The following is a 25,501-nucleotide window of genomic DNA, read 5'->3' as shown; positions in this document are numbered from 1 at the left end:
GCCTGGAGCCAGCGCTGAGTGGAGCCTGTCTGCCAACAGCCTCAGCAGCGGCTCGATCTGGATCCTACTACACTCACTGACAATTAAACAGGAGGCCGCTTTTTCTTCTTATTCCCGAGGACCACTCTCCACCATGGGCGACAAGAAGAGCCCTACCAGGTAATGCGACCGCCGGCTGTCGATTTCGAGCCGTTCCGTGCGTCTTCGCGGCTCGACATTCGGATGCGTTTCTCCGCTTCACGGGGATCGTTTCTCCCTTTTTCAGTTGGTATGCCACAGCTAGCTAGAATAGTGCAGTCACTATGGCGGCTTCTCTCGCAGCCCAGTCACTTAACAGACAAAGGGATTTTTTTCGGCGGAGACGCCTGACATTCCCCGGAACGCTCTTCCGTCTCCGAGAAGCCTTTCGGAGGGTCACTGTCGAAATGGACACGGTGTGATATCCGTTTCGTTAGCCGACATGCTAAGCTTCAATGCCGAAATTTTTAGCAGCGCTCGCCTGCCTGCTAGCTCGTAGCCTGGCGATACAGTCGGACGGTGTGGATGGTCGTCCGCTCCTCCGCTGAGGAGGGGGACACATCAGAACCAAGGAGCTCCATTAACCGGGACTCGAACCCAATATTAATGACAACTCCAGCATGCTTTGTGCAGGAGAGTGGCTTTTATGTCGCACAACAGGTTATGTTTGTCACCACCACGTTTCTTGTAAATTCGCGGAGAGAAACGTTCTTGACATTTTGTTCAACTAACTTGACCTTAACGCCTGTGTCATTTATTTTATGATTTTTTTTTTGCAAAGGCCAAAAAGACAAGCCAAACAGACCGCAGACGATGGATACTGGGACTGTAGCGTGTGCACCTTCAGGAACACCGCCGAGGCTTTTAAATGCAGCATCTGCGATGTGAGGAAGGGCACATCCACAAGGTAACGTAGCTCTCTCTCCAGCTCTCTCTCTCTCAATCTCCCTCCCTCTCTCTCTCTTTCTCCTCCAGTCTGAGCCCCCCCCCCCCCGCTTGGCTGGCTGCAGCAGCGTTGCATCGCAATTTAAGGGGATGACAACTTTGATCGACAGCTTATTTGTCTGCGAGCTAACAGGGACTTGTTGATTGACAAAAAAAAGACATCTCCCTAAACCGTTATCTGGATAAATCCACAGTTTTTTTTTTAAGCACTGCGTTGCCTCTGTGCATTGGTCTAGGTAGGCTGGCTGCTTCACTAGCCAGAGAGGGGGGAGGTGAGCTGGGTAGGGGTGGGGAAGAGGGACCATACTTCATGATGTCTGTACAGCTACAGTGCATCAACAAGAGCAGCAGCAGCGAGAGCGACTGGCTGCCTCCCTCCTTCTTTTCGTCCATGGAGTGAAATGAGGTAAATGTATGCATGGGCATTTGAGTTACCTGTAGGAGTGTACAGGATTTTTTCCTACATAGATTGGGCTGACAAGTAAGATTTATTGTGCCTGGAGCTGCTGCACAGCGAAGGAATGATTGTGTTTCTTAGGGCAGGGAAAGTGGCTGTAGGCTGGATCAGAGACACCAACTCCACACGCTGTCATTTTATATTTCTCTTGTGCTGTGTATTTTAAGCCGGTGTCATTTTGTACCCAACCTTATGTGACTGTGTTTAGAGGAGGTTCACTAAATTGTTTTCAAATGTAAAAAATACTTAAATGTTTTTGTTAATTCCTATTAGTAATATATATTAGGCGATTATTAATAACTTTCATAATTAAAATCTGCTACAAATTTGCTTTGTTCCTTGAAGTGAATTTTTGGGCATTTATAGTAACAGGTGGCTTTTATGTTCCAGACAATTCCCCTGAGCTCAACTCTAACAAAATGTTGTGATGTCACTCAAAGACAGCGTCTTATGGGAAACTAAGATGAAATCAGCATGTAACCTGAATATCATGACGGGATTCCCTTTCGGTTTTAGTGTATACTGACGCCTCCTCCTTCTGTTCTGGGGAAGGTGTTTGATGATAAGTTGTGTGTGTCACGGTGTGAGTTTGTTTTCTCACATCATCAGTTGTATGAAGAAGTGGAGACATAGATTAGTCATCTGTGGGTTTGCTGACAAGTCTCCTACACTCTAACCTTTCCAGCTGTGGTTTTACAATGAGTGGCTCGACTGACACCCATGGTGCACTGCAAAAACGGGGGGGAAGCATACTTGGCACTGCTGTACAGAGAATCCTAAAGATCCAGCTCAATCCTAATTGTGTGGCTCCCCTCCCCCTATGAGCCTTTCCCAGCAGCGTGTAGCTTAAGACCACAGCTGATGATGCAGGCTGAGCTCGCTGCGCGAAAGCAGGAAGCGGAGACAAGTCGTAGCCATCCTGCCACTGGGCTTTTGGCAACAGCCCAGTTGCCTGTATTTTGTAAATGGGAGCACATGACATCACTGGAGGGTTTTTTGCAAGTCACTATTTGATCTGAATTGTTAACCTTTGATTAATGGTCAGCTAGTATTGGATGTAGCAGCTGACTGTAGTAAGAAGAATGTTGATGTAGCAGAAGTTTAGGGCAAAAACATGATCAGTCACATATTCATATATTGTGGAAAAGCTGTTGGTACAACAAGTTGCAGTAGTGATGACCTACATTAGTTGTCCCAGCGTGCCCCTTGGCCATTCTGGGAACGATGGTGTCGTGTGCATTCCTGAATATCAATAGATAATAGAATATATATTTAACATAATGTTTAACATTTAGGTGGGTTAGTTAAATTACCTTTCCCTTGCTTCTATTTTGCTCTCCCTCCGGCAGGCTGCTGCTGCAAATTGTATGTAGCAGAAATACTGGGTTGCAGCCAGCAGACGGTAGCGCATTAATGTGGTTTCTAGCTGCACTTTTGAGTCATACAGGGTTATAACCTACCTCACTTAAGTGAAATCTAAATCAGATGAATATTTCCATCCCCTTACGATCGATACATCCATAATTTACAGTCTGCTCGGGGTAATTGATCCTGCTCTTACCTGGTATTAGTCTGGTCACAAGTGGCTCACCTCAGATCACTCAGGCCACTTTCTGCGGTGGCCTGGGATGCATATGTTCACACTCTTGTGGATGCAAATGTGTCCTGGGCCAAAGTGAAAGACCACCTACTCACCTGATGCCCTCTGCACAAGCTGAAGTATTTTCAAAAACGCCCGCTTGGATTCTGTGTGTTATGAGCGTGGACCATATCTTGGGCGATGTGGTCTGCCTGAGAAATTCAAAGCAATAGACCAGGTCTTCATTGTTTCTACTTCTTATAATTTCTGGCAGACAGGCAAAGGAAGTGCAGTGCTGCCACCTGCCTTTTTGAAACACAATTGTTTTTGCAAAAAAACAGAACTTGTGAATTTATTTGCATATTGAACAGCACATGGTAACGCATACTAATGCCAGGTGTGAACTGACATACTAAGAGCTCTTCACTTGTGATTGGATTATCCAAGGCCCTTATGAATGCCAGGTAGGAACAGGACCGCTGAGATACTAGCTGTAGCCACCAGTGTTGTTTGAGAATATACAGTTAACACAAACAATTGTAATTTACAGATAACGGTTTACACTTGACAAGACTTGAATCACACCTGGTCCCCTACTAGCGGTAGGTAAGCTAGATAACTGTGAGTCATGCCGTTTTTGATTTGTGCTACTGGAGGCAAGAATATGTTAACGAGAGCTGTGGCATCAACATGCAGAGAGAGGCCCCACTCTCCCCAGCCGAGTGCAGCCTAATGAACCTGTTGACCCAGTCCAGCTCAGTGATGTAACATGATACCCAAGTAGGCTAAATCTAGCTTCTGCCACTCTTGACTCTTAAACAAGAAAGGACATTGCTTTTTGCACCTGACCTCGCAGTTATTCTACAAGTCCAAGTAGCCAAAGTGTTCAGCCTCTGCATTCAGGGCTGACTTCTTTGGTAATTAGAGAAGGGGTCGTATTGGCATCCCCTGTGACGCACATGCTATCATATTTAAATGTTTCTGGCATCTGAACCTGATCAGTGTGTGAACGTGACACCTTGTTGCTGTACATCAGTTTGCTTTGTGGTGGTGTTTGGTATGCACCTCTGGCAGCCCGGGGCCCAGGGAGAAACCATTAGGAGCCCTCTAAAGTTGATTGATGGTGGGGATCACAGGAAGTCTTGAGGTACCTCAGTCTTTGACTGCTGCACGGTTATCTGTTCACTGTTGCTCTGTTGTCAACCATTTCAAGTAGCTTCAATATGTGCCCTATATAAAACAGAATAAATGGGTGTCTCTCACTTGTTCGCAAAATCCAGCACTCTGACTTGAATGAATAAATGTATATGGTCCAGACTGCTGCCGGCATACACACAACCAAAACAACTGATATGCCGTGTCTATAGCAGTATGATATACAAGGGTTATTTGTATAGGTTTTGAGAATAAGACAAGTAGAAAATGTTCTTAAAAGGTTTAAATGGGTTTAAAAATGTGAGGAGTGGAGAGGACTCTCATTCCTCTAGAAATAAACAACATTTCCCATGAATGCTTCATATTCCCTTCAATTCTCACGCCTGTGAGTTAAGCATGTGAATGTAACACTTTGCACCACGTCTAGAACAACAAGCATCGTCAGATGTCAACAATGAAGTGAGCAATGCTCATAACAGATTTAGAAAACAATACTGCAACTTAACAGGAGTATCGCTCAGTAGAGTTAGAGCAAACACACTCACTTGATAGGAGCACACAAGGATTTATGCACTTAATCTCTGACATAAACAAATTTGAAAGATCCAGCTTGGTACAAAGATACGAGGTATTCCTTGTGAGGGTCTTTACTTTGTGCAAGGGCCACTGTAATATGCAAATGCTGTTAAACTCGAAGACAATATACAGATTCCCTCACAGAGGTTTGTTATCATTACATAATATGTGGATAGGATTCGCTATGAAATGTTGTCGGTGTATTCTAGCATTACATTTAATTAAATTAGCACTTAAATGTTAACATACCGGTGTGGTACTGCAAGTGAATTCTGGATAAAAGAACAGCTAACAATGAGTAATTGGAAGAATGAATGCCTGTTAGCTAGCTAGACACACATTTCCTCTTTTCATTACTGTCCGCAAAGGTTCTGTATGTACTCAGGCCTAAAGCGCCCTTCTGGTGCGGGCAGATGCAAAGAAACCCCCCAGCAGGGTGCGCTTTGCAAGCACACTAAAGAATTTTCGCACGCATGCGCTTCATCTCCACTGCTATAATTCCATCCCAGGAGAAACGCTGTGATCACTGTGGCAAACCTAAATAAGTCAACCATAGACAGTTACTGTCACTTGTCCATGACTCAGTGGATATTTACAGATGTTAATGTGCTTAAGTAAATTTGCTTTGCATTTAGTCTGTGGCTTTATAGTGAGACCAAATGGGCAACTCATCAATCCCCAGATTATGAATGGTTGAAGCAGGATTGATAAGTAGAGTCAGAATGGATAGAATCTAAGGGACACTTAGCCATAAAGAAGGGGTTAGTATTTGGGCCAGAAAAAAAAAAAGTTAGTGTGTGTGTGTGTGTGTGTGTGTGTGTGTGTGTGTGTGTGTGTGTGTGTGTGTGTGTGTGTGTGTGTGTGTGTGTGTGTGTGTGTGTGTGTGTGTGTGTGTGTGTGTGTGTGTGTGTGTGTGTGTGTGTGTGTGTGTGTGTGAAAATGATGGGATAGAGTCATTATAATCAGTGGATTCTCCCACTGTCACATTAAGGCAAATTGTCTTGGATAATGGAATTACATAAGAGGTACATGCTGGCGCTCAATTTTTATCTGCACTTCCTCGCCCACCCCTTGCCCCTACAGCAGCCCCTGCTCAGAGGAAACTGCTTTTGCTTATCCAGCATTATCAGCATCTGCATTAAAACCCTAAGCACGAGCGGTTAGCCCTAATCTTTACGTTAATTGCGGGATTGAAAAGTTCTTAATTACTTCATGGGATTTGGCAGAGTGTGAGTGATTAAATACAATAGCCAATTTGGCAATCTGACAAAACAAGAGAAATGTTTAGAGAGTTGTTGAATTGGGCTCCTCCCATTCAGGAAAAAGATGAGGCAAGTAAATGAGTGTGACAGAGAGGGAGAGAGAGAGAGAGAAAACTACAGGGGAAGAAAGCACATGAGGACAAGGAGGAAGGGAACGAGGGAGTTGTTAAGCATGCAGTCACAGCGAGCTAAGGAGTCAGAAGAGGAAGAGGGCAAAAGAGGACAAGGAAAGAAACAGAGTGGTAAAGCGACGGAGAGGAGTGTAGCGTGTGGACATTTATGTGTGTGTGTTGAAGGAAGGGGGGCTATGGATGGCTGTAAGGGGGATGTGCTCACTCAGCCAAGAGTCTCCAGGGGCTAAAGCAGAGCGAAGCACATCATTACTCAGGGAGGGGGTGACTGGACAGCCTCGTCTGTTTCTACCAGCACCACCATCCATGCATGGCAAAAGAACAGAAGCATTCAACGTGCCATTTGCTACAAATGAGAACAAGACTTTAACTTGTAATTTCAAGCGTTTTCATGCCATTGATCCTCAGTGCAGTTTTAAATCTAGTTGACCAGGGTTATTTTAAATGTTACTGAGAAGTTAACGTCCAGAAAAACTTGGTTTGGTAAATTTGAATCTTGGCTACCGTTTTGGCTCTCAGGTTTCCCACTTGCTGTTTGATGGCTTTATGTGTAGAACATTGTCTATATAAGGATAAATGATGCATCACCACTTTCCCTCACTGTACAAAATGGACCCAAAATAGTCTCGATGCATATGCTGCCATATTGTTATAGTGACGTCTAGGGCTGCTCGATTAATCAAAATTTTATCGTGATTTTGATTATTGGGTCAAACGATCTCCAAACTACTATAACCGAGTTGAAACGAATATTTGGCATTTTTTTCAAAAGAGACGCACATTCGCAATTCAGTCCTTCCCAAAGCATTCAGCGGCCCAGCTGACTGGCACTCATTCTCAAGCAGCTGTAAAGTGAAGGAGGCGAGTTGTGTGTGTGGTGACTGGCGGTGAAAAAAACAGCGCGAGTGGAAAAGCAGGGAGGGGAGCCCTGTCTGATCGACAAAAAGGGTCGAAAAAGTTCGAGCAGCAGCACACCATTTAGCGGCCGCGCCATGCACCGCTATTCTCAAGCGCGCTCCCGCCTGGCTGTTCAGACCGGTCACACTGGACCCGCATTTCTCCGCTGGTCAGCCGGTCAGAGAGTGTTAGGGTTGCCATCATTAAGGGTTTGAATAACCGGGCACCGATATCCTGGTTTCACGGAGGAATAAGCGCGCAGCCGTCACCGGTGTTTACCTGAACAGGAAGTGATTCACTGTATTTCGCACGCTCCAGTCATTTAAAGAATAAAGCCTAGACTTCAGAATAAGGGCACATATTAATAATCGTTTGAAGAATCGTGATTTCGATATTATCAAAAATAATCGTGATCATGATTTTTTTCCATAATCGAGCAGCCATAGTGACGTCATAGTGATCAGGAGGTAGAGCTTTGGTATTGAGGTGCGGTCCATAGGACCACCCAGTTACATAGTAAGGCTCTGCAATATAACCAATATCCCATGTCCTGTTATCACCTTATTATTTCCAGATAATGGTGCATATCACTATATAGTTCATTTATTCTAATGTCAGTTAATAGTTATAGTGTTAAAAAATGACCACATGGCAGGACTCCTTTCTCATTTCATTTTCAATTTTTTTTTCAACAAATGAAGGACTTTTACACATGTGGTTATTTTTCCCCTTTTAGAACCTGTGTGAAATTTTTGCAATTAAGCATATAACAATATGAAATAATGGATTGTTCATATAAGAATTATATTTGTACACACTTTTTGGCTATATTTGCAAAATAAATATAGGCCTAAAATGTAACGCTGTAACAATAGGACTCTGCCCCTTTTACAAGCTCATAATATAAATGATTGATTTCAATAGATGTTTTTGTGTAATCATAGCCCTTTAACAGTGCTGCTGGATGATTTGCTGAATAAATTTAAACCTGGCCGAGTTAACACAGTTAATCAAATGGGCAGGAAAAATGAGTGGACAGCAGCAAGACAGAGCTTGACGGATAACTCATGCCCACCACAGGCAAGCAGCAGGATAGAGGGTGAAGAGAGGTGAAGAAGAGACCTACTTAAAGCCGGCAGGATTTACGAAAGGCCGATGGTGGGAGGGGGATAATGTGCAGTTATAAAGTGAAGACCTGAAGAATGATGGAAAGGCAATATAGAGGAGGAAAACAAATGAGTGATAACGAGCAATGTCACACAGTGCTGCTGATGGAAGTAACTTATACGTGCTTCGTGCCTTTGCAGTGACTTCACTGTCAGTCTACCCGATGCCAGGCAGTTCATAGCCTGAAAGCTCTGACATGGAATGGGAGGAGTTGGGAGTGTGGATATGAAATGTTTTTTACACATTTTCTCTATAAATTCCTCAATTTCCTCTTGCTCTGTCCCTCTCAAATGTAGAGAAACTCGTGCTAAATCCATACTACTACGTTTTTGTTTGAAAATGATCATTAAAAAAATGCAACATATTTGTACAGTTCACTCGACAAGAGAATTGACGCGCAAAGACAGGACATCAGGCTTAAAGTGACTGGACAGATCCAGATTCATGATCCAACAATTATCGATCGATTTATAACTAAGTACATGTGATTGTTTTTGTTAGCAACAGAAACGAGCAGACACGCACTCCTGCAGACAGGAGAGAAGTTCTTCAACAGATTATGAAACAACGTAGTGTATTAACTTCAATGTGGTAGGAAAACGAAGCCTCTTATATTCATGAACATCAAAATGAATACAGCAGGTTTTTCTAATGATGGGCTCTACGTGTGAGTGATTAGAAATGAGCAGAGGCGCAGAATCACTTGTTGGCTGACGCTGAGTATTGCACATCAATGCAGTGGCACTGCCTGCAGGGCCACCTGGACACTGTGATGGCTATAATCAGAGTTTTTTTTACCACACATCCTTAGTGTATATGGGCAAGACTGCTGCTGCTAAAAAATCCTGGGGAAACGCTGACTACCTATAGAAATTTGATGGATACATTGTAGGAGATCCAAAGACTCCCACAAGGGGAGTAAGGAGAGGTGGTTAAAGGGGGGGAGAAGTGACAGTAACGTTAAGCCCTCAAAATCCTGACTGGAAGGGAAAGATGAAAGAATGAATGCTTAATGCCTCTGGTGGGCAGTGGGAATGAATTGAGGAGCACTATAGCCCCAGGCGGCTCTTCGGGTGTTATCCTCATTCAACCTCCCTAAGACACTCACTCACACAGATTGCTTTACCCATGGATGGCTAGAGGTGACAACACCACTTCAGTCATGCCAGGCTCACATGATCAAGAATGTTCCCACAGGAAATCTGCAGTCACTCCTCAGTTTATTAGGAACACCTTGATTACACTAATCCAGTCTAATACAACAGGTCTTCAAATATGTGAACAGCCGTGTTAAAGATGTTGAAGTGGATTGCATTCTACAAAGAGGTGTGACATTAATCACCCTAGTAAAGAGTAGACATGTCAACATAACAGAATGCAGTTCAACAGAACCACAAACGGCATCCTCCATAATGATGATTCCAATGGTAAATGGTATATATTTTTATATATATTTACCTTGTCATATACAGACATATATATATATATATATATAAACATTTTGTTTTGTCATAGGCTGATTTGAGCCCTGAGATAACTTTGGGCACTTGACTATATGCTTCTGCATCTTAGTGTCATTCTTAACATAGGTCTTTGCACAGTATTTGCAAATGTATGCTTAACTTCCCATGGAAAGTTTCCGTAAATTTTCCGCCCCTTTGCAACCCTATTCACAGCACGGACATTACTATGGGGGGCAGGAAAAGTTATGGAAAATATCTTGCGTATCTGACTCTAACATTTTCATTCTCACATTACAATTTCAAAGCACCTCTGGAAATTTTCAAAATTCATTGCATATCTGAAAATAGCTTTATGGATGGCACGGTGTTGAAATTCACCCTCTGTGTAATAAAGTAGTGACAACATGGTATTACTAGCATTTGACAAGAACAGATCATGTTGGCATAGTATCTTGAGTTGAAACATTGCTGCGATCTTCAATGATAGGTTTTGGTGTCTGCAGCCTCGCTCTTCTGCTGTGTGAGCCTGAACACCTTGTATCACCGGTAACACGGACTACCCTGGCAACTTAATATTCTATGAGGTGTTAAACTTGCCAACTGGGGATGCACGACATATATCGGTACGGTAATGAGAATTTTTTACTATTATTTATTTATTTACCCGTAGGTGTGCATAAACTTAAGGCTATGAACCTCTTTTTAAGAAACGTGAAATTATCGGTATCGGCCATCTGAAGCATTTTATTATCGGTTATTAGTATTGGCCAGAAATATCCATATCCTGCATCCCTATTGCCACCTGTTAATTTTCACATCCCAATGAAAAACTGTCAGGCAGGGGCTGTGTGGTGCTCTTCTCAGACATGCTTAGTCATTCAGCATTTAACAAAACAACAATAGATCATACATCTGTATGTATGAATGCCTCTGACTGGTCAACAAACATGAGGCAGCCCATGCATGCAGCACTGGCCTCTGCTCCATCAACCCCCATACTTGCTGTGAGGGAGGGGTGGCAGATATCACATGTTTCTACATAATAATAAGGGTGTAAAACAAGTGTGCACATAGATCATCAGTTACATGGTTGACAGCGTTTCACAGAGGGGCGTCATGATCAAACATTAGCCCTGTGGCATTCTCACATGTTGAATCTGAGGGATGTGCTCAAAGCAGAGGTTGTGATGGAGGTCACAGCGTGTCACTGGCAAAGCACGTGAATAGCGGATTCATGTTTCCCAACAGCGCTTTATGCCACTGAGCACAAGGAGCCCACGTTCATACTGTGTTATATATAGAGTCTAAATGAGCGAGTGGGTGATGGTAATAGCTGGAGCTCTTCGGTTGCTGTCTCACCCTCTCTCTCATTCTCTCTCTCTCCTCTCCCCTCAGCTGTTTGTCATTGCATTCCATCAGCCTGGCAGGAAATAATTGCTTGTCCTCCACACAGTGCTTCACATAAAAGAGCTGGGTTAATGAGGGCTTTCCTCCACCTCTCTCTCTCTCTCTCTCTCTCTCTCTCTCTCTCTCTCTCTCACCCTCCATCACTCACTCATTGTCTTTATTGCTCTGTATCTCCATGACGTGTTAGACCTCATTGTTTTTGGTTGTCTGTAGACATTGTTCAGTCTGAAGCAGCAGCTTCTTGGTGATAGCGGCATCAACAAGTTTTCCTGGCTAGAGAAGCAGAGCACCAGCTCGGCGGAGGTGTGTCTGTTCCTGCGATGGTTCAGGCAGAGCAGTCTAACTATGGGTGTCAGTCTGACTGAATTAGGAGCTTTTAAGCATGATGATAGTTATTTCTGGGCATCCTGTGGAGGGAGTCTCCTAACCCCTCCTTCCTCTAGAAGGTGGAATTGAGGGGCATGCATAGGGGGAGCTGTCAATCACAGCCTATTGTTGCACACAGAGGAGGTAATATGCTGTAAGCCCTCACAGTAGGAAATGATTCAACAGAAGGCTTTATACACTTGACACACACACATGCACACCAACACACACATACCCCGGTAATATATTGGCAGCAGTTGGAGGTTGGAGCAGCTTTTCACAATTGGACCCAGGGGTTCACTCCTGGTCCTGTTCCGAGTGTCATTTCCATTACCTGTTTGTAAATACACTAGATCGCTGTTTGCACACTATTATTAATTTGTAGTGAATTTAAACAATGTTGTAGTAATTGGTATATTGTATGCTTAACAATGTGCAGTAGGGCTGAACGATTATTGCATTTGCGATAAAATCCCGATATGATAACACGCGGTTTTCTAATCGCAATGTGCGCGATTACAACGTGCGAAAACAAGTATGGCACTGGGCTGCTGTCCTCACCCGCAGCCAGAATGCGGCGGCACAACAAAACTACTCTGATCCAGAAGATAGCGAAGCGGGCCCACATCACCTACAGGGACCTCAAGTCTTCGGCGGACGAGCTGGTGAAATATTTTACACTAAATGTATGTAATATTGTGTTGATTATATTTAAATCATTCATTACGTTTTTTTTGGGGGGGGGAAAAGATGTTAAAATAAAAAAAATCACATATTAAATCGCAATATTTTGGGGGGGAAATCGCAATTCGATTATTTCCCCAAATCGTTCAGCCCTAATGTGCAGACTTTTAATATGATCTATAATACATTTTATATCTTAAGTTTATTATTTTCAGGACTGGGGAGACTTTGCCAGCTGTTTAGGGCCACAACAGTTTAATCAGTAGGGTCGTGTGCACAGGCACGCATCGTCATGCTATCTCCATGTGTGTTAATGGGCCTAAGAGCAGTGCCGTGTAAAGCCATGATGTTTGAGCAGTAAATAAATAATTGGGCAAAGACAGTATTGGCTCTATCATGCCAGCAGCACCTCATGGCGGACTTACTGCTGGCACTGAATCTTAGTTAAATTACCGGGGCTGCTTCTGACGCCATGCCCACCTCTTCTGCTGCCACTGACACAAATCTCAGGCCCTGACCAGGGCCCCAGCTCCAGCGCAGGCAGAGGAGGTGTGGATCTTTTCCATTAGTCAATCATTTCTTCTGCTTCCTTGGCTAATAGCTATCACTGCCAAACAAAAGATTTCCGGTCTCTCTGAATGGCGTATGTGTTCAGAATCTGTTTGCTCATGACTGTGGGTTAGAGACACAAATATTTTTTTCTTGATGGGTTTATGTGGGTGAGCAAATGTCATTATTTTAGTTTTGATCACTGGTAGATTTCTCATGTAGATCAAACTGCTCACCCAAAACTTGAATTCTTTGTCACAGTGCTTCAGTTGCCTGTTGACACGGATTCCCATGGGGCTGACTGTATTGGCAGAAGGACAGCACATGGAAATCCTTGGCTAATAAGTTTATGAGTTTGGAAGAATTTAAATTGATATCCGCCAACAACATTTTATAAAATATCTTTGCTCGTGATTCACACACTGGGAGAAGGCAGTTGTGACAACAGCAGACAGGTCAGATTGAGGTAGACATGAGAATTTCAAAAGGCCATAGAATAAAACATTTAATAGAAAATGCAGAGTATGAACATAATATACACCTCTCACTGTAGTGGCTTATATAGAAATCTTCTGAAGTAAAATGCAGCATATTGTGATCTGCAGATGACACAAACCCAGCAGACATTAGCGTAGAACACTGCAGAAGCCACTGCAGTGTCATAAAAAGTCCTTAATAATATCTTGCACCCTCTGAAGGACCTCAGTCTCCGCAGCAGATCGAGATGACCCCTTGTACAGGACGCCTGTGTTGGTGGACCTGTCCAGTTTGTTGTTGAGGTCAGCATCCAGGTATCTGCAGCCCCACTCAATCTCCACATCCTGGATGTTCCCTGGAGTCTGGTGCGACTTCCTGCCAAAGTCTATTACTATCTTATTTGTCTTGGTGGTGTTGATGTCCAGGTGATTCAGTTCACACTAATGGACAAAGTCAGGGACGACCCCCCCTATACTCCACTTGTACCCTCCGATACACGACCAACGATGGCAGTGTCATCAGAGAACTTCTGGAGATGACAGTTGTCTGTGTTGGGTCTGAGGTCCGATGTCTATATGGTGAACAGCAAAGAAGAGAGCACTGTTGTTCCCTGTGGAACTCAGCCGGGGAACTAATTATTCTAGATTGAAATGGAATTGGGATCAAATTGATGGGAACGGGCAATTATGACGCTAAGTTGGGATGGGAGGAAAATTTCGCTCCCACATCACCCACTTAATTCTCACTTTCTTCCATGCCCCAGAAGGTGCCAAACACAAGTGCAGCAGGTAGAAATATCCCAAGGCTCCGGAGAACCATGACCGCTAATGGATACATCATCAACAGTCCGGGGCTCATTGCATTTGCCACAGCTGGTCTATTGATTGGAATGTAGTGCAAGCATTACGACATGACGCATTATTATGGCCCGATTGAGTGCTCTCTGATCGGCTGTGCGACCCAACCCCCTTCTCAAGGACAGCTTCTCTCAGTCTGTAATAGGCTGCTGCAGGAGGACACTGAATGAGTGATGGAGCAGCACAGAAAGTTGTAAAATAATTATTCTGAAACTGGAGAGAAAATGTTAGTTTTAAATAGGGGTGCAACGATTAGTCGGCGTCGTCGACAACAATCGATGACAAAAATAGTCGCCGACGAATTTACTCGTCGACGAGGCGTTGGTTACGTCATAGCGCGTGTTTTTCGTGCCGTGCAGCTGAACTAAATGTTGATTTACCGGAGGTGCTAATGGAAGAAGCTGAGGAGTGAGCCATCTCGCTTCCTTCCTATCTCTGAAAGTCGCGCATGTGCAATAGCGACAAAACATGGACCAATGGCGGCGTCCGCTGCCACAGCATCGTGAGGAGAACTTCACCTTCAACATAGCCCCAAAAAACCTAGGTGCAATATCTGTCGGGCGGACATGCTCTCCATGGAAGCAGGACACGCGCATTTGAGGAGGAGGTTCGTAATGTAAACGATGCGGACTCGCCTCGGTAAGATAGCCTGCTAGCTAGCCTGCTATATACACTTATATACCTATATATGTTTCAAACTTTTTTTTTACGAGTTAAAAAGCGTAATGTTATCCTATTGCCTGACAAACGTCTTTTTTAATCACAGTTATGCAGTCCAAAGAAGACTGAAGTTTTTTTTTTTTTATGTTTTTATTGCTGATACTTTCCCTGTCCTTTTTGTTAACAGGAAAAATGGATACTTGATTTTTTTATTTAATTTTAGTATCAGCACTTGGCCTGTTCTTGGTTTTAAATGGACAACTTGATTTTTCTTTGCTTTTGTGTCAGCAGTACCCTTATATGCAGCAAAGTTTATTAAAAGACATTTTGAATGAAGTATCGATCTTTATTGTCTTTATTTTCAGTCATCACATGCCTCAAACAACCTCAAGCTAAATTTAAAAGCTGTTGGCTAAATAAGAGCAATTGAGAATTTGTGTCGTTCATAATCCGATTAATCGTTTCAATAATCAATGACTAATCGACTATCAGAATAGTCGTTAGTTGCAGCCCTAGTTTTAAAGTGTGTGGTTACTAAAAGATAGAGAGACTGGAGAGTGAACTCTAAAAGATTTGAGAAGATTTAGGAGCCTTGGCAAGAAAACCAATCTCCCTAGCAAGTCATTGATATCTACATGTATCAGTCTGACACAGCTTTGAGCCTCGACAGTGTTTGCCACACACATTTGATTTTAAACTCTACTCTATAGTGGCCCATTCCTACGGCAAAGCCAAAAACATTTGTTTTCTCTTGTAGAGCTTCATTTATCAGCATTTAACACTTGCAGATAAACAAGTGTTAAATGCTGATGTGTTAAGTGTTAAATCCTGAAGCTCAGACTGCCAGAGTTTCTACAAGTTTCATAACTCTCACTTGACCACAGGCCTCATAGAGCAGTCCTCGGGATCAAGAGCCCACTACTTCACTGATGGGATATCACTAAATATCCTCCTGCCAAAACTGGAATTGGTTTTTGCAAGGATTGAGTTATGCTCAGCTAGCGAGTATAACTTGTTGTGTTCCTCTTGAAAGGCCTCCTGAGTGGCCATCGAGCCATGCAAGGCTGTGTGCTTGCACACTAATCTTTTCAAGTGTGTGTGTGTGAGCACACTTGTGGTGTAGTCCTCTTCATGCCTGCCCAGCAATGGCCTGTGATCATCCATGTTGCTGGCTACAGTTAGGTCTCGTCTGAGTCTGTGGAAGACTGCAGTCATCCTTCTCTCTCTCCAAGGTCCTCGGTTTCCCTCCTGGATGCTGCCAGCTGGTTTTCCTTATACTGTAGGTGTGTGTGTACGTGCGCGTGTGTGTTTATGCTCAGGTGGTTGGACTTTGATTTAGCATTTTGCCTCAAAACTTCAGGCTCTGTTCATCTGCACAGCTGATAGAGCAAGATGCTGTTCTTGCTTGCATGTCTGCCTCAGTTCAGGGGTGACAGACCATATAAAACGATAGATTTATGTGAACTGCCAGTTTTTTAGGAAATCTGTGGCATTCTTTTAAAACTTTCATTTGACCTTAATCTTCCTGGCATTTATTGTCATTACTGAGTAAGACGGATCAAACTCAAAAGAGGTTATGGTTTGTTTTTGTTAGTGTATGTGTTTGAACAGGGAAGACAGGATGGATCTGTGGTTTCTGGTGAGCTCAGTGTGTAGAGCAGCTTCACCATGTCAACCTGAATCTCAGTCTGTGACGAATGGGGCCAACCCTGCCGTAATCAGATTAGAGGACCTAAATGACGTGCTGCAAATGTCCCACCTTGTGATCCTGTGCATTCATTTTATTACAGCAGTGAACTAATGAGATTAGCCCTCAAAACAGAGCTGCTCCATCAGGAAGCGGCCGCATAAAGCTACCTCAGCAGCAGCTGGGTGCAGCCCTCCTCTAGGTTCAGTCGTCTCTTTGTCAGCCGTCGTTTAACTGTGTCACTGCGTCACCACTGGCACCTTGCAGCTCTGCTATGAGGCTAATCCATGTTTGTGCCTTGGATTCCCTCCACAGGAAACCCCGGATCAACTCCCAGTTGGTTGCCCAGCAGGTGGCTCAGCAATACCCGATGCCTCCCCCACCCAAGAAGGAACGGAGGGAGAGAAGCGAGCGCACAGAGAAGGAGCAACCAGACGGAGAAGGCGAACGTGCCAATGGCGAGGGGCGTCCTGAGGGTGAGCGTCCGGAGGGCGAGCATGCCATTGGCGAAGGGCATCCGGAGTGTGAGCGTCCAGTGGGCGAGCGTCCAGTGGGCGAGCGTCCAGTGGGCGAGCGTCCAGAGGGCGAGCGTCCAGAGGGCTTGCGTGCCAATGGCGAGGGGTGTCTGGAGAGAGAGCGTCCGGGGAACGAGCGTCCAGAGAACGTGAGACCTGAGGGAGACACCCCTGAGAAGGACAAGAGCGACATGGAAAAGCCAATCAAAGACAAACCCGACAGAGAGAAGGATATCATCCCGGCAATCACGAAGAAGCCCAGCAGCAAAAAGACCAGGTCAGCGGAAATGTCAAACTTTCATTTATCTGGATCTTGTCCCTTGTGTTGGTTTTGTCTTTACCTGTTGTGTATGTTGTTTTCTTCCAGACCCAAATCAGACAACCACCAGAGCCCACCCAGTGACAAACACAGCATACAGTCTGGAAAATCAGCAACCAAGACCAACAAGAACTCTCACATTTCCAGGTGTGTAGCAGCATTTCTCAAAGAACACACACTTTCACATCTATGGCTTCTCAGCACCTCTGTATAGAGACACTCATATAGCACTAGGCTGGTGGGAAACCTCAAATGATTCACAAATGATCTTTTACACTAAACACCCACTCTCACTTTATATACACTTGTTCTGACTGTTCATGTGTCACACAATGAATTTAGCAATTTAGTGTAACCACCTCCACAGTGCTGGCAGCCTCTGTCTTGTTGCTGAAACACACACATATTGTGGTTGGCCTTTTTGGCCATTCATTTTTGTTTTCTTGTTTTTCTCTCTTCTTGTCTGTGCCGCTCAGACCCAAACTGAAGAACATCGACCGGAGCACAGCCCAGCAGTTGGCCATTACCGTAGGGAATGTGACGGTTATTATAACAGACTTTAAGGAGAAGACCCGCTCCTCCTCCACATCCTCATCCACCATCACGTCCAGCGCAGGCTCTGAACAGCAGCACCAGAGCTCCGGCTCCGAGAGCATGGACAAGAGCTCGTCACGCGCCTCTACGCCTAAAGGGGATCTCTCTGTGGGGCATGACGAGTCATTCTGAGGGTCCCGCCTCATTCCTTCCCCACAGTCTTCACCCTGCGCCACTACCCCTTTTCCCCCCCACGTTTTGGACACTATGGATCCCATAGGGGGAGATTTCACCTTTTCCCATTGCTGCCCTGCCTCCATCTCATGAGCCACCCCTGGATGCAGAGAGGATCTGGTTGCCTGAGAGGAACAGTGCGATGCTTCTGTCAGGGAAAACAAACGCTCTGCTTGGAGGACTTCCCTCGTGGTTACAACCTTGGCACAGGCAAGGAGAGTTGCTCTACAAAGAGTAATGCCCCCATCCCAAACACCCCCCCTGCGGTAGCATCCAGACACTTGTATGTATTGTTTTATATTTGTATGTGGATGTGAGGCCAAGTCGACTTTTTTTGTTGTTTTTGTAAAGAAGAATTCTTCGCTGGGCACAATAACCACCATCATTTTAATAACTTTAAACTATTATTACCCTTATTTATTACCTGTTGCACCTGTATACTTTGATATTCTCCTTTTTATGTTGATGCTTTGCTGTGTAGCTCTGCCGATCGATCGTTCCTCTGGTGTTTTTCTTACAGTTTGAAAATGATAGGACATGACTCGAGTCACAGACAGACACACATACAAACACAAACACACACACACACTGGTGCTAGATACACTGTGAAGCGGTTTTGCAGATCTGGGACTGCCCATTCACTCAATGTGACAAAGTGCTGATGAATCAAATTCTCATTCACTTTTCTCTACAACACTGTCTCACTCTGAACACTGTCTGGACCTCCATCAGGTCCGTCTGCTTGTTCTGTACAGGTCAATGTGAGTCAGAAGAAAACCACCTGACGTTTTCAACTAGACTGTCTATGATTTAGTATGCTATAGCAGATCTCTTATACAGTATCTTATGTCCTTAACTGTACAGTGTAGGCTGTTGTGTAAAACACTAAAAGCTGTTGATATTTTTCTGCATCCCATACTTACATATTGAGTTTCCTGGCAGCAGGTAGAGCTATTCTCTCATCTCTGGAGCCAGACGGTTTTATTCAGTTGTGACTGAAGGAGGGTTCCGCGTAGTTCCACTTGGTCAAACCATATTGAACTGTAAAAACAGACCTGTTGTGTCAAGCTGTTGTGAATCGAGTTCATTTTAAATTTTTTGGGTGGTTCTGAAGAGGACTTTGAATCCTCACTTTTTCAACCTGATAAATCCCTCAAAACAAGTACAAAGCCACAAACAAGTTACAAAGATTGACAATTCAATTGACTTGTGTTTATTTTTTTATTAATTTAAGACTCCTCTCATTGAAGGCAAAAAAATAATGTTGCAGTAGTTAATACAACTTAATTGCTCTTTTCAATTTTTAGAACAGCAAGGCTTATTTAAGGGTTTTAATTCACTTCCACATTAGCTGATACGAGACCAATATAATTTTCTTTTACTGTATGAAATTGTATAAAGAATAAATGTGTATATGATATCTTAGTTTTATTTATTGAAGGACCAAAGGAATTTCATAATGACATGATACATAGACAGATGAATAACAATTTGAAATGCAATTATCTAATGTGTGAGATGAATAACAGTTTAAATAAAGACTAATATAATCCATGTAAATGGTGTTCTTATTGTCAGCTTGTCTCTGTGCGAGGCTAAATCTGGACAGAGAAGGGTCAGAGCAGAGTTAAGAAAACTCTGGGCTCTGCTCTCAGTGGTGGCCGTGGCCTCGTCGTGCAGGTGATGTGGAGCAGACTGAGTGTGTGAGTGGGTGGGAAGATGAGGAGCGGTCTGGTGCCGCTGAGTTGAAGCCTCAGCAAATCTCTTCACTCTGCTGGACCACCACAGCACATGTCGCCGCCCCTGAGTAACACAGGCTCCCAGAGCATCAAAAACCAGGTTAGTTGAGGAAAACGCACCCCAGAAAACTCCTGAGCGACAGGATTTGATCTGTTTTGACATTAGAAATACAGCCCTGCAGTTTCACACGTATGGATGATAATCACCTGTGTTGTAAGGAATGTCCAGGAGGTTTCTGTTCATAACTTTTGTTCTGCTCTTATACTGATGATTATCTGTGTAATTATGTACTTTATTGCATAGAAATATGGAATCAGTGTTCAAAGTGAGGAAAAGCAATGTGAATACAAGTAAAAAAAAAAAACAGTCAAAAGGGGAAAATGTTCTGTCTGAGTTTTAATGAGAATGAAACTCTGCTTTGTGATGCAATCTGTTAGAATTGGGCCTGAGAAGCCATCTCTTCACCTGCCTTATCTGCAACCGTTCACTTGACTGAGTACTCGAACCAGAAGGATTCATTGTTAAATTATTGATAAATTGCCATTTGCTGAGTATATGAATTATTGCTTGTAAATAGAATTCTAAAAAGGTGCAAAAGCAAACACTATGAATAATGGCATCAGAGCTGAAGTCTTTTGTTCCTGTTTCCTTTCCGCGCAAGCAGTTCTGTTCTTGTGTGCGACCAGTAACCTTAATTTACTGTGTAAAGATGGTTACATTTTTTAGCTTTGTTTGTCAGAGACCCAAATATAGAATGCTTGTTTTAATGACTGTATAACCTTAACCGTGAATTTCCAATTAAGTGTATTATACAAACTCATTTCTTCCTATAACAATGTCTTGTACAATGCTTTTAAAGTTATTGCTCGGTTTAAAAATTAAAATGGGGAAAAAAATGTAGGGACAGTACAATAATCCATTCTGTTTCATCCAGTTTTACTTTTTGTTTACTTATAGCTGATGTGTCATTGTTTCCCCTTGTGAAATGGTCACATTATGTTCCTGGTGTGGAAATGTATGCAGCATTTTCAGCAGATCACAGCTCCTTGTCTAGCTTATAATGTTAAAATACTACATGTTTCTGGCATGTGCACGACTTTTCGCTTATAGGCTACCCTGATCATTTTCCTCTGCTTCAAATAGAAATGTCTATTTATGAATTTTGCTTGTAGTTTTTCACAAATAAAATTGTTAAAGTTACCTATTTCCTGGCTGCTCTGTGTCCTTCATTGATGCCGTTTGTTCACATGTACTTTGCAAACAGAAAGTGTGCATGTATCTGGGGATGGCAGACCATTGATTGAGATGTCCCAGGGAGAGGAAGCCTCTACAGTGCAGCGACACACAACATGAGGGAGCCCTCACATTGACAACAGCTCTCAATCATGTCTCCCTCCAGGAGTTGGTTTGCAGCCCACTAATGTGCTGCCTAAAAGCTCCGACGGATGACTGCAGTCTTCTATTGTCACTAATATTCCATGCTTACATGAAAGTAAGCAAAAGAGAATAGTTAATGTTTTAAGTGCAGAGTCACTGCGGTCTTGATGTTATCCTCCAAGTCAGCATGGCTGATCGTGTTTCTCTCCGGTTGATGCATTTATCCGCTCCATCCTCTTGTACCGAAGAACAGCTCTGTGGCTTCATCTTTTATTGGCTGTCATTGCAAAATGTAGTTTGAATATCATCAATGAATATCATTAATGAATATTTCAAAATAAGTCAGGTGGATTTGGACTGTCACAGTATATGACTTGGTCCTATGTACATTCCCTGCACTACAAACTTGTTGTGTGGGGTTTGACTGATGTGGGTTTTTAGCAGATGGCGAAAGTTTATTGATAGAAGTGAAGCATCCAATGTTTTCAACATATAAGGTGCATTTCAGTCTTTTCTCAAACATTGTGAGAGCACATCTGAACAGAGCAGGGGGGTGAGTAATAAATCTTTTGTGGATTATTTGGAAAGCTATGAATGAATCTGGCCCCAGGGGTGACTTTAGGAACTTTTTAGGGTGCTCGGGCAGGCACCCTTTAATGTGAGCCAAGCACAATACCAGGGACCTGCAGTGTCCAAAAAGCCCCTGCCCTAAAAATCATATGAATTACAGTCTTATATTATACCAATAGGTGGCGCTATGGCATCATAATCACCAGGCTTTTAGCACCAACTAGTAGAAGAAACTTGATCTCAAAGCGGTGTGAACCAATGTAAGTTGGAAAACTTAGAGAAAACTGTTGGTTATTTTAAAGTCAGAAAATGTTTTGTTACAGCTCCACAGTGTGTCACAAGCTAACGTAGTTCATTGAACATTATCAGCTAATATGAGCTTTCATAGATTGTCTCCTTGCACTGGTAGCCAACAAGCTAACTGAATACTTAATTATTCTAGTTAGAGTATTCCCAATATGTCTTATTCTTTATGCCATTTATTTATTACATTAATAGACAATGTACTGAAACATTCCAACGAACCCTCACTCACTGGAAATGTTTCTTTTTCCATGGACATATGTTTATGAGAGGAAACAGCCAGGTTCAGGTGAGAGGGTCAGATTGAAAGGATTGCCCACAGAAACCCAGTATTCCATTAGAATAATGTTATAAATCGATGTGGATCCATTTATACTATTATACTATTATTAGATTATAAATTATCTGTTTGGTTGACAGGGATAAGAGGGAGAGATGGCAGGATGAACTCTACAGAGAGAGAGAGAGCAAGAAGAAGCAGGTGAGAAATAAGAGAAGACCACATTCACAGCAGATTCCATACAGTGGACCGATCAGCGATTTCACTACTTAGCGCGCTGTGAATTTATATACTGCTCTCAAGTGTGGATTCTGACAATCCTCTGACATCTATTTACTGAATATAAGCAATATATGTAATGTAAAACTGTACTGTAAAGTGCTTTGAGTGTTCATCAGGATTAGAAAAGCACTATACAAATACAGACCATTTACTATTTATCAGATCATGGCAGAGGTGCACATATTATTCAGTTCCTACCTACTATATCACACTGTAAGATACTACACTACAAAAAACACACTACACTCCCTGCTTTAACAATTTCACTTAAAATGTAAATAATTTCATAAAATAAATAAAAATTAGATACAAATACTTAAGTAAAGTACCTTAAATTTGTAGTTCAATATAGTGCTTGAGTAAATGTCCCTAGTTACTGTCCAACACTGACTATATATCATTGTTTTAGTTGAGCTTGTTTTTTTTGTGTGTGTGTGTATGTGTGTGCGTGTGTGTTTGTGTGCATGTGTGATTGTGTGTGTCAGTACAGACAGGGAGAGAGGAGGATGGACTTGGAGAGAAACGAGAGAGAGAGCAGGAGCAAGACGGACCAGGTGAGAAACTGGACAGTGGTCAAAACCACATAGTTAAAATGCTACGTCAGCGTCTGTTTGGACCATATTTATTGCATTGGACTCCATTGATCAGTGGATCACAGACTTCCATCTGACAGGAGGCAACGCGTGAGGCTGAGTAAGTATGTCTCTTAATTCAAATCCACTAGCACCGGTTCCCCTCAAGGCTGTGTTCTTTCACCTCTTCTCTTCTGCCTGTATACCAACAGCTGCACCTCCAGTCACCAGTCCGTCAAACTCCTTAAGTTCGCGGATGACACCACCCTCATTGGGCTCATCTCTGATGGGGATGAGTCCGCCTACAGGTGGGACATTGACCATCTGGTGACCTGGTGTGATCAGAACAACCTGGAGCTCAATGCTCTGAAAACAGTGGAGATTGTTGTGGACTTCAGAAAGAACCCACCCCCATCACCCTGAGAGACGCCCCAGTCGTCTCTCCGGTGAAGGCACGCAGAATACTTACTGCCTGTGTGAACAACGGATGCCTGTGATATTCAGCAGATCAGCGGCGCAGCTGTCAAACACTGCACATGCAGCCAGTGTTAGGAAATAAGAAATCAGTAAACTATTTAAAACTTTATTGAGTATAGAAAGAGGGAAGACTAATTCCATTGTCATAGTTAAAATCCTTCCTGCTAGTTTCAAACTAGATGTCAATAAATCAATCAAATTTAATCCTATAGGACATATTCACGAATCACAATTTGTCTCATAGGCCTTAAGAAGGTGGGACATCCTCTGTCAACCCCCAAAAAGAGTCAGGAAAAACTACCCAAAAAAATACTTTTAACATGGGGGAAAACGTAGAAACCTCAGAGAGGTCCCTCTCCCAGGACAGACAGAGGTGCAAGGTGTTACTGGGAAATCAGCAAAATAAGTAGGCATATTATAAATCAAGCAGTCTTGTTGAAAATAAGGGTCCACAATTAGCTTCCAACATGTTCCACCAATACGGTCGCGATCTCTGATTCGCTATCCACCATCAAGATCCACAATGTGGCCGCAACTGAGGTCCTGGATCTGCACAAGGGCTCAGAGTCAACTCATTGATATATTGATGCGATAATGAGGGAGAATAGTAAAAGAAGCTCCATGTGTCATGTGGCCCCACACATTCTAGATCTATAGCAGCATAACTAAGGGCCGCGGCGGTGAGAGCGCCGAATCCTAGCCACTAGACCATCAGGGACATATTCGAAGGTACCTGGTCAGGATTCACACGGCTTTAAAATGAACAGGAGTTGAAGTACCATCATCTAATGACTTAAAGAAGTACTAAAGAGAAGAGAGATTGTCTGAAGCAGGGAGTGAAAGAGGCCATCTTTGTTGACCTGATATAACAACATGTAAAAGAGGAGCCTGTTTAAGACATGGACTTTCATCAAGCTACAATGCACTCTCATGTTCTCTCCCCATTCAGCTCACAAGCCATCGACACCGCAACTTCTGTGGACCTAATTTCTCATACAATAGCAGGATAGGTCTATGACTTATAGCAATCATCAGCCCTTCACAGCTTGACTTAACCCCAGCCTATTTAACAGAACTGATATGGAATGTGTAACAATCTCTGTCTGATTCATTCTCAATATGATGCTCTCCTATGAACATAAATCTTGCACATATTGAGAGTTTTCAATAGAACAGTTCCCTGACTCGAATCGAACCCGGGCCGCGGCAGTGAAAAAGCCGAATCCTAGCCACTAGACATTTTTCCTGGTTTGGAAGGCACATGTTCAGGAAATCTGGCCATTAAAAGGAACAGGAAATGAAGGAGCACAATCTCTTGACTCAAAGAAGTATCATCAGCCATTCACAGCTTGACTCAAGACCAGCATGAAGTGATTTGGATTGTGTAACATCCTCCGTCTTATTGATTCTCAACATGATACTCTCCTATGTACACAAATCTGGTTCCAATTGACAGTTTTTAATAGTTTAGTTCCCTAACCGGGAATCGAACCCGGGCCGCGGCGGTGAGAGCGTCGAATCCTAGCCACTAGACCATCAGGGACATGTTCGAAAGGTACCTGGTCAGGATTCTCACGGCTTTAAAATGAACAGGAGTTGAAGTACCATCGTCTAATGACTTATAGAAGTACTAACGAGAAGAGAGATTGTCTGAAGCAGGGAGTGAAAGAGGCCATCTTTGTTGACCTGATACAACAACATGTAAAAGAGCAGCCTGTTTAAGACATGGACTTTCATCAAGCTACAGGCAAGCACCGTTGTGTTGTCTCCCCATTCAGCTCATAAAACATCTACACCGCAACTACTGGGGACCTAATTTCTCATACAAAAGCAGGATAGGTCTATGACTTACAGCACTCACAGCCATTCACAGCTTGACTCAGGACCAGCATATTTAACTGAACTGATTTGGATTGTGTAACATCCTCCGTCTGATTCATTCTCAACATGATACTCTCCTA

General features: G+C 43.2%; 1 protein-coding gene and 1 non-coding gene across 2 annotated transcripts; one reads left to right on the top strand and one right to left on the bottom strand.

Annotated features, from left to right (window-relative positions):
• rybpb (RING1 and YY1 binding protein b) lies at positions 1-20,879 on the top strand. The gene is made up of 5 exons (XM_053442282.1): positions 1-159; positions 800-925; positions 16,653-17,129; positions 17,220-17,318; positions 17,648-20,879. Exons 1-5 carry the CDS (start codon positions 134-136, stop codon positions 17,895-17,897), a joined length of 978 nt encoding a protein of 325 aa, XP_053298257.1. The 5' UTR covers positions 1-133; the 3' UTR covers positions 17,898-20,879.
• A 4,132-nt stretch (positions 20,880-25,011) lies between these two features.
• trnae-cuc (transfer RNA glutamic acid (anticodon CUC)) lies at positions 25,012-25,083 on the bottom strand. Its single transcript has one exon. It is a non-coding gene; the product is annotated as a tRNA-Glu (tRNA).
• Positions 25,084-25,501: the final 418 nt, after the last annotated feature.

The sequence above is a fragment of the Pleuronectes platessa genome, chromosome 2 (assembly GCF_947347685.1).
Source record: "Pleuronectes platessa chromosome 2, fPlePla1.1, whole genome shotgun sequence".
NCBI classification, from domain to species: Eukaryota; Metazoa; Chordata; class Actinopteri; order Pleuronectiformes; family Pleuronectidae; genus Pleuronectes; species Pleuronectes platessa.
The sequence above is the reverse complement of the archived record's forward strand: the minus strand, read 5'-3'. Positions and strand labels throughout refer to the sequence as shown.

Bases quoted from the DNA above. Each gene is read 5' to 3' on its own strand.
- rybpb (XM_053442282.1), top strand. From the start codon at position 134: ATGGGCGACAAGAAGAGCCCTACCAG. The intron at 160-799 runs GTAATGCGACCG...TTTTTTGCAAAG, and splicing joins GACAAGAAGAGCCCTACCAG to GCCAAAAAGACAAGCCAAAC. The intron at 926-16,652 runs GTAACGTAGCTC...TTCCCTCCACAG, and splicing joins AGGAAGGGCACATCCACAAG to GAAACCCCGGATCAACTCCC.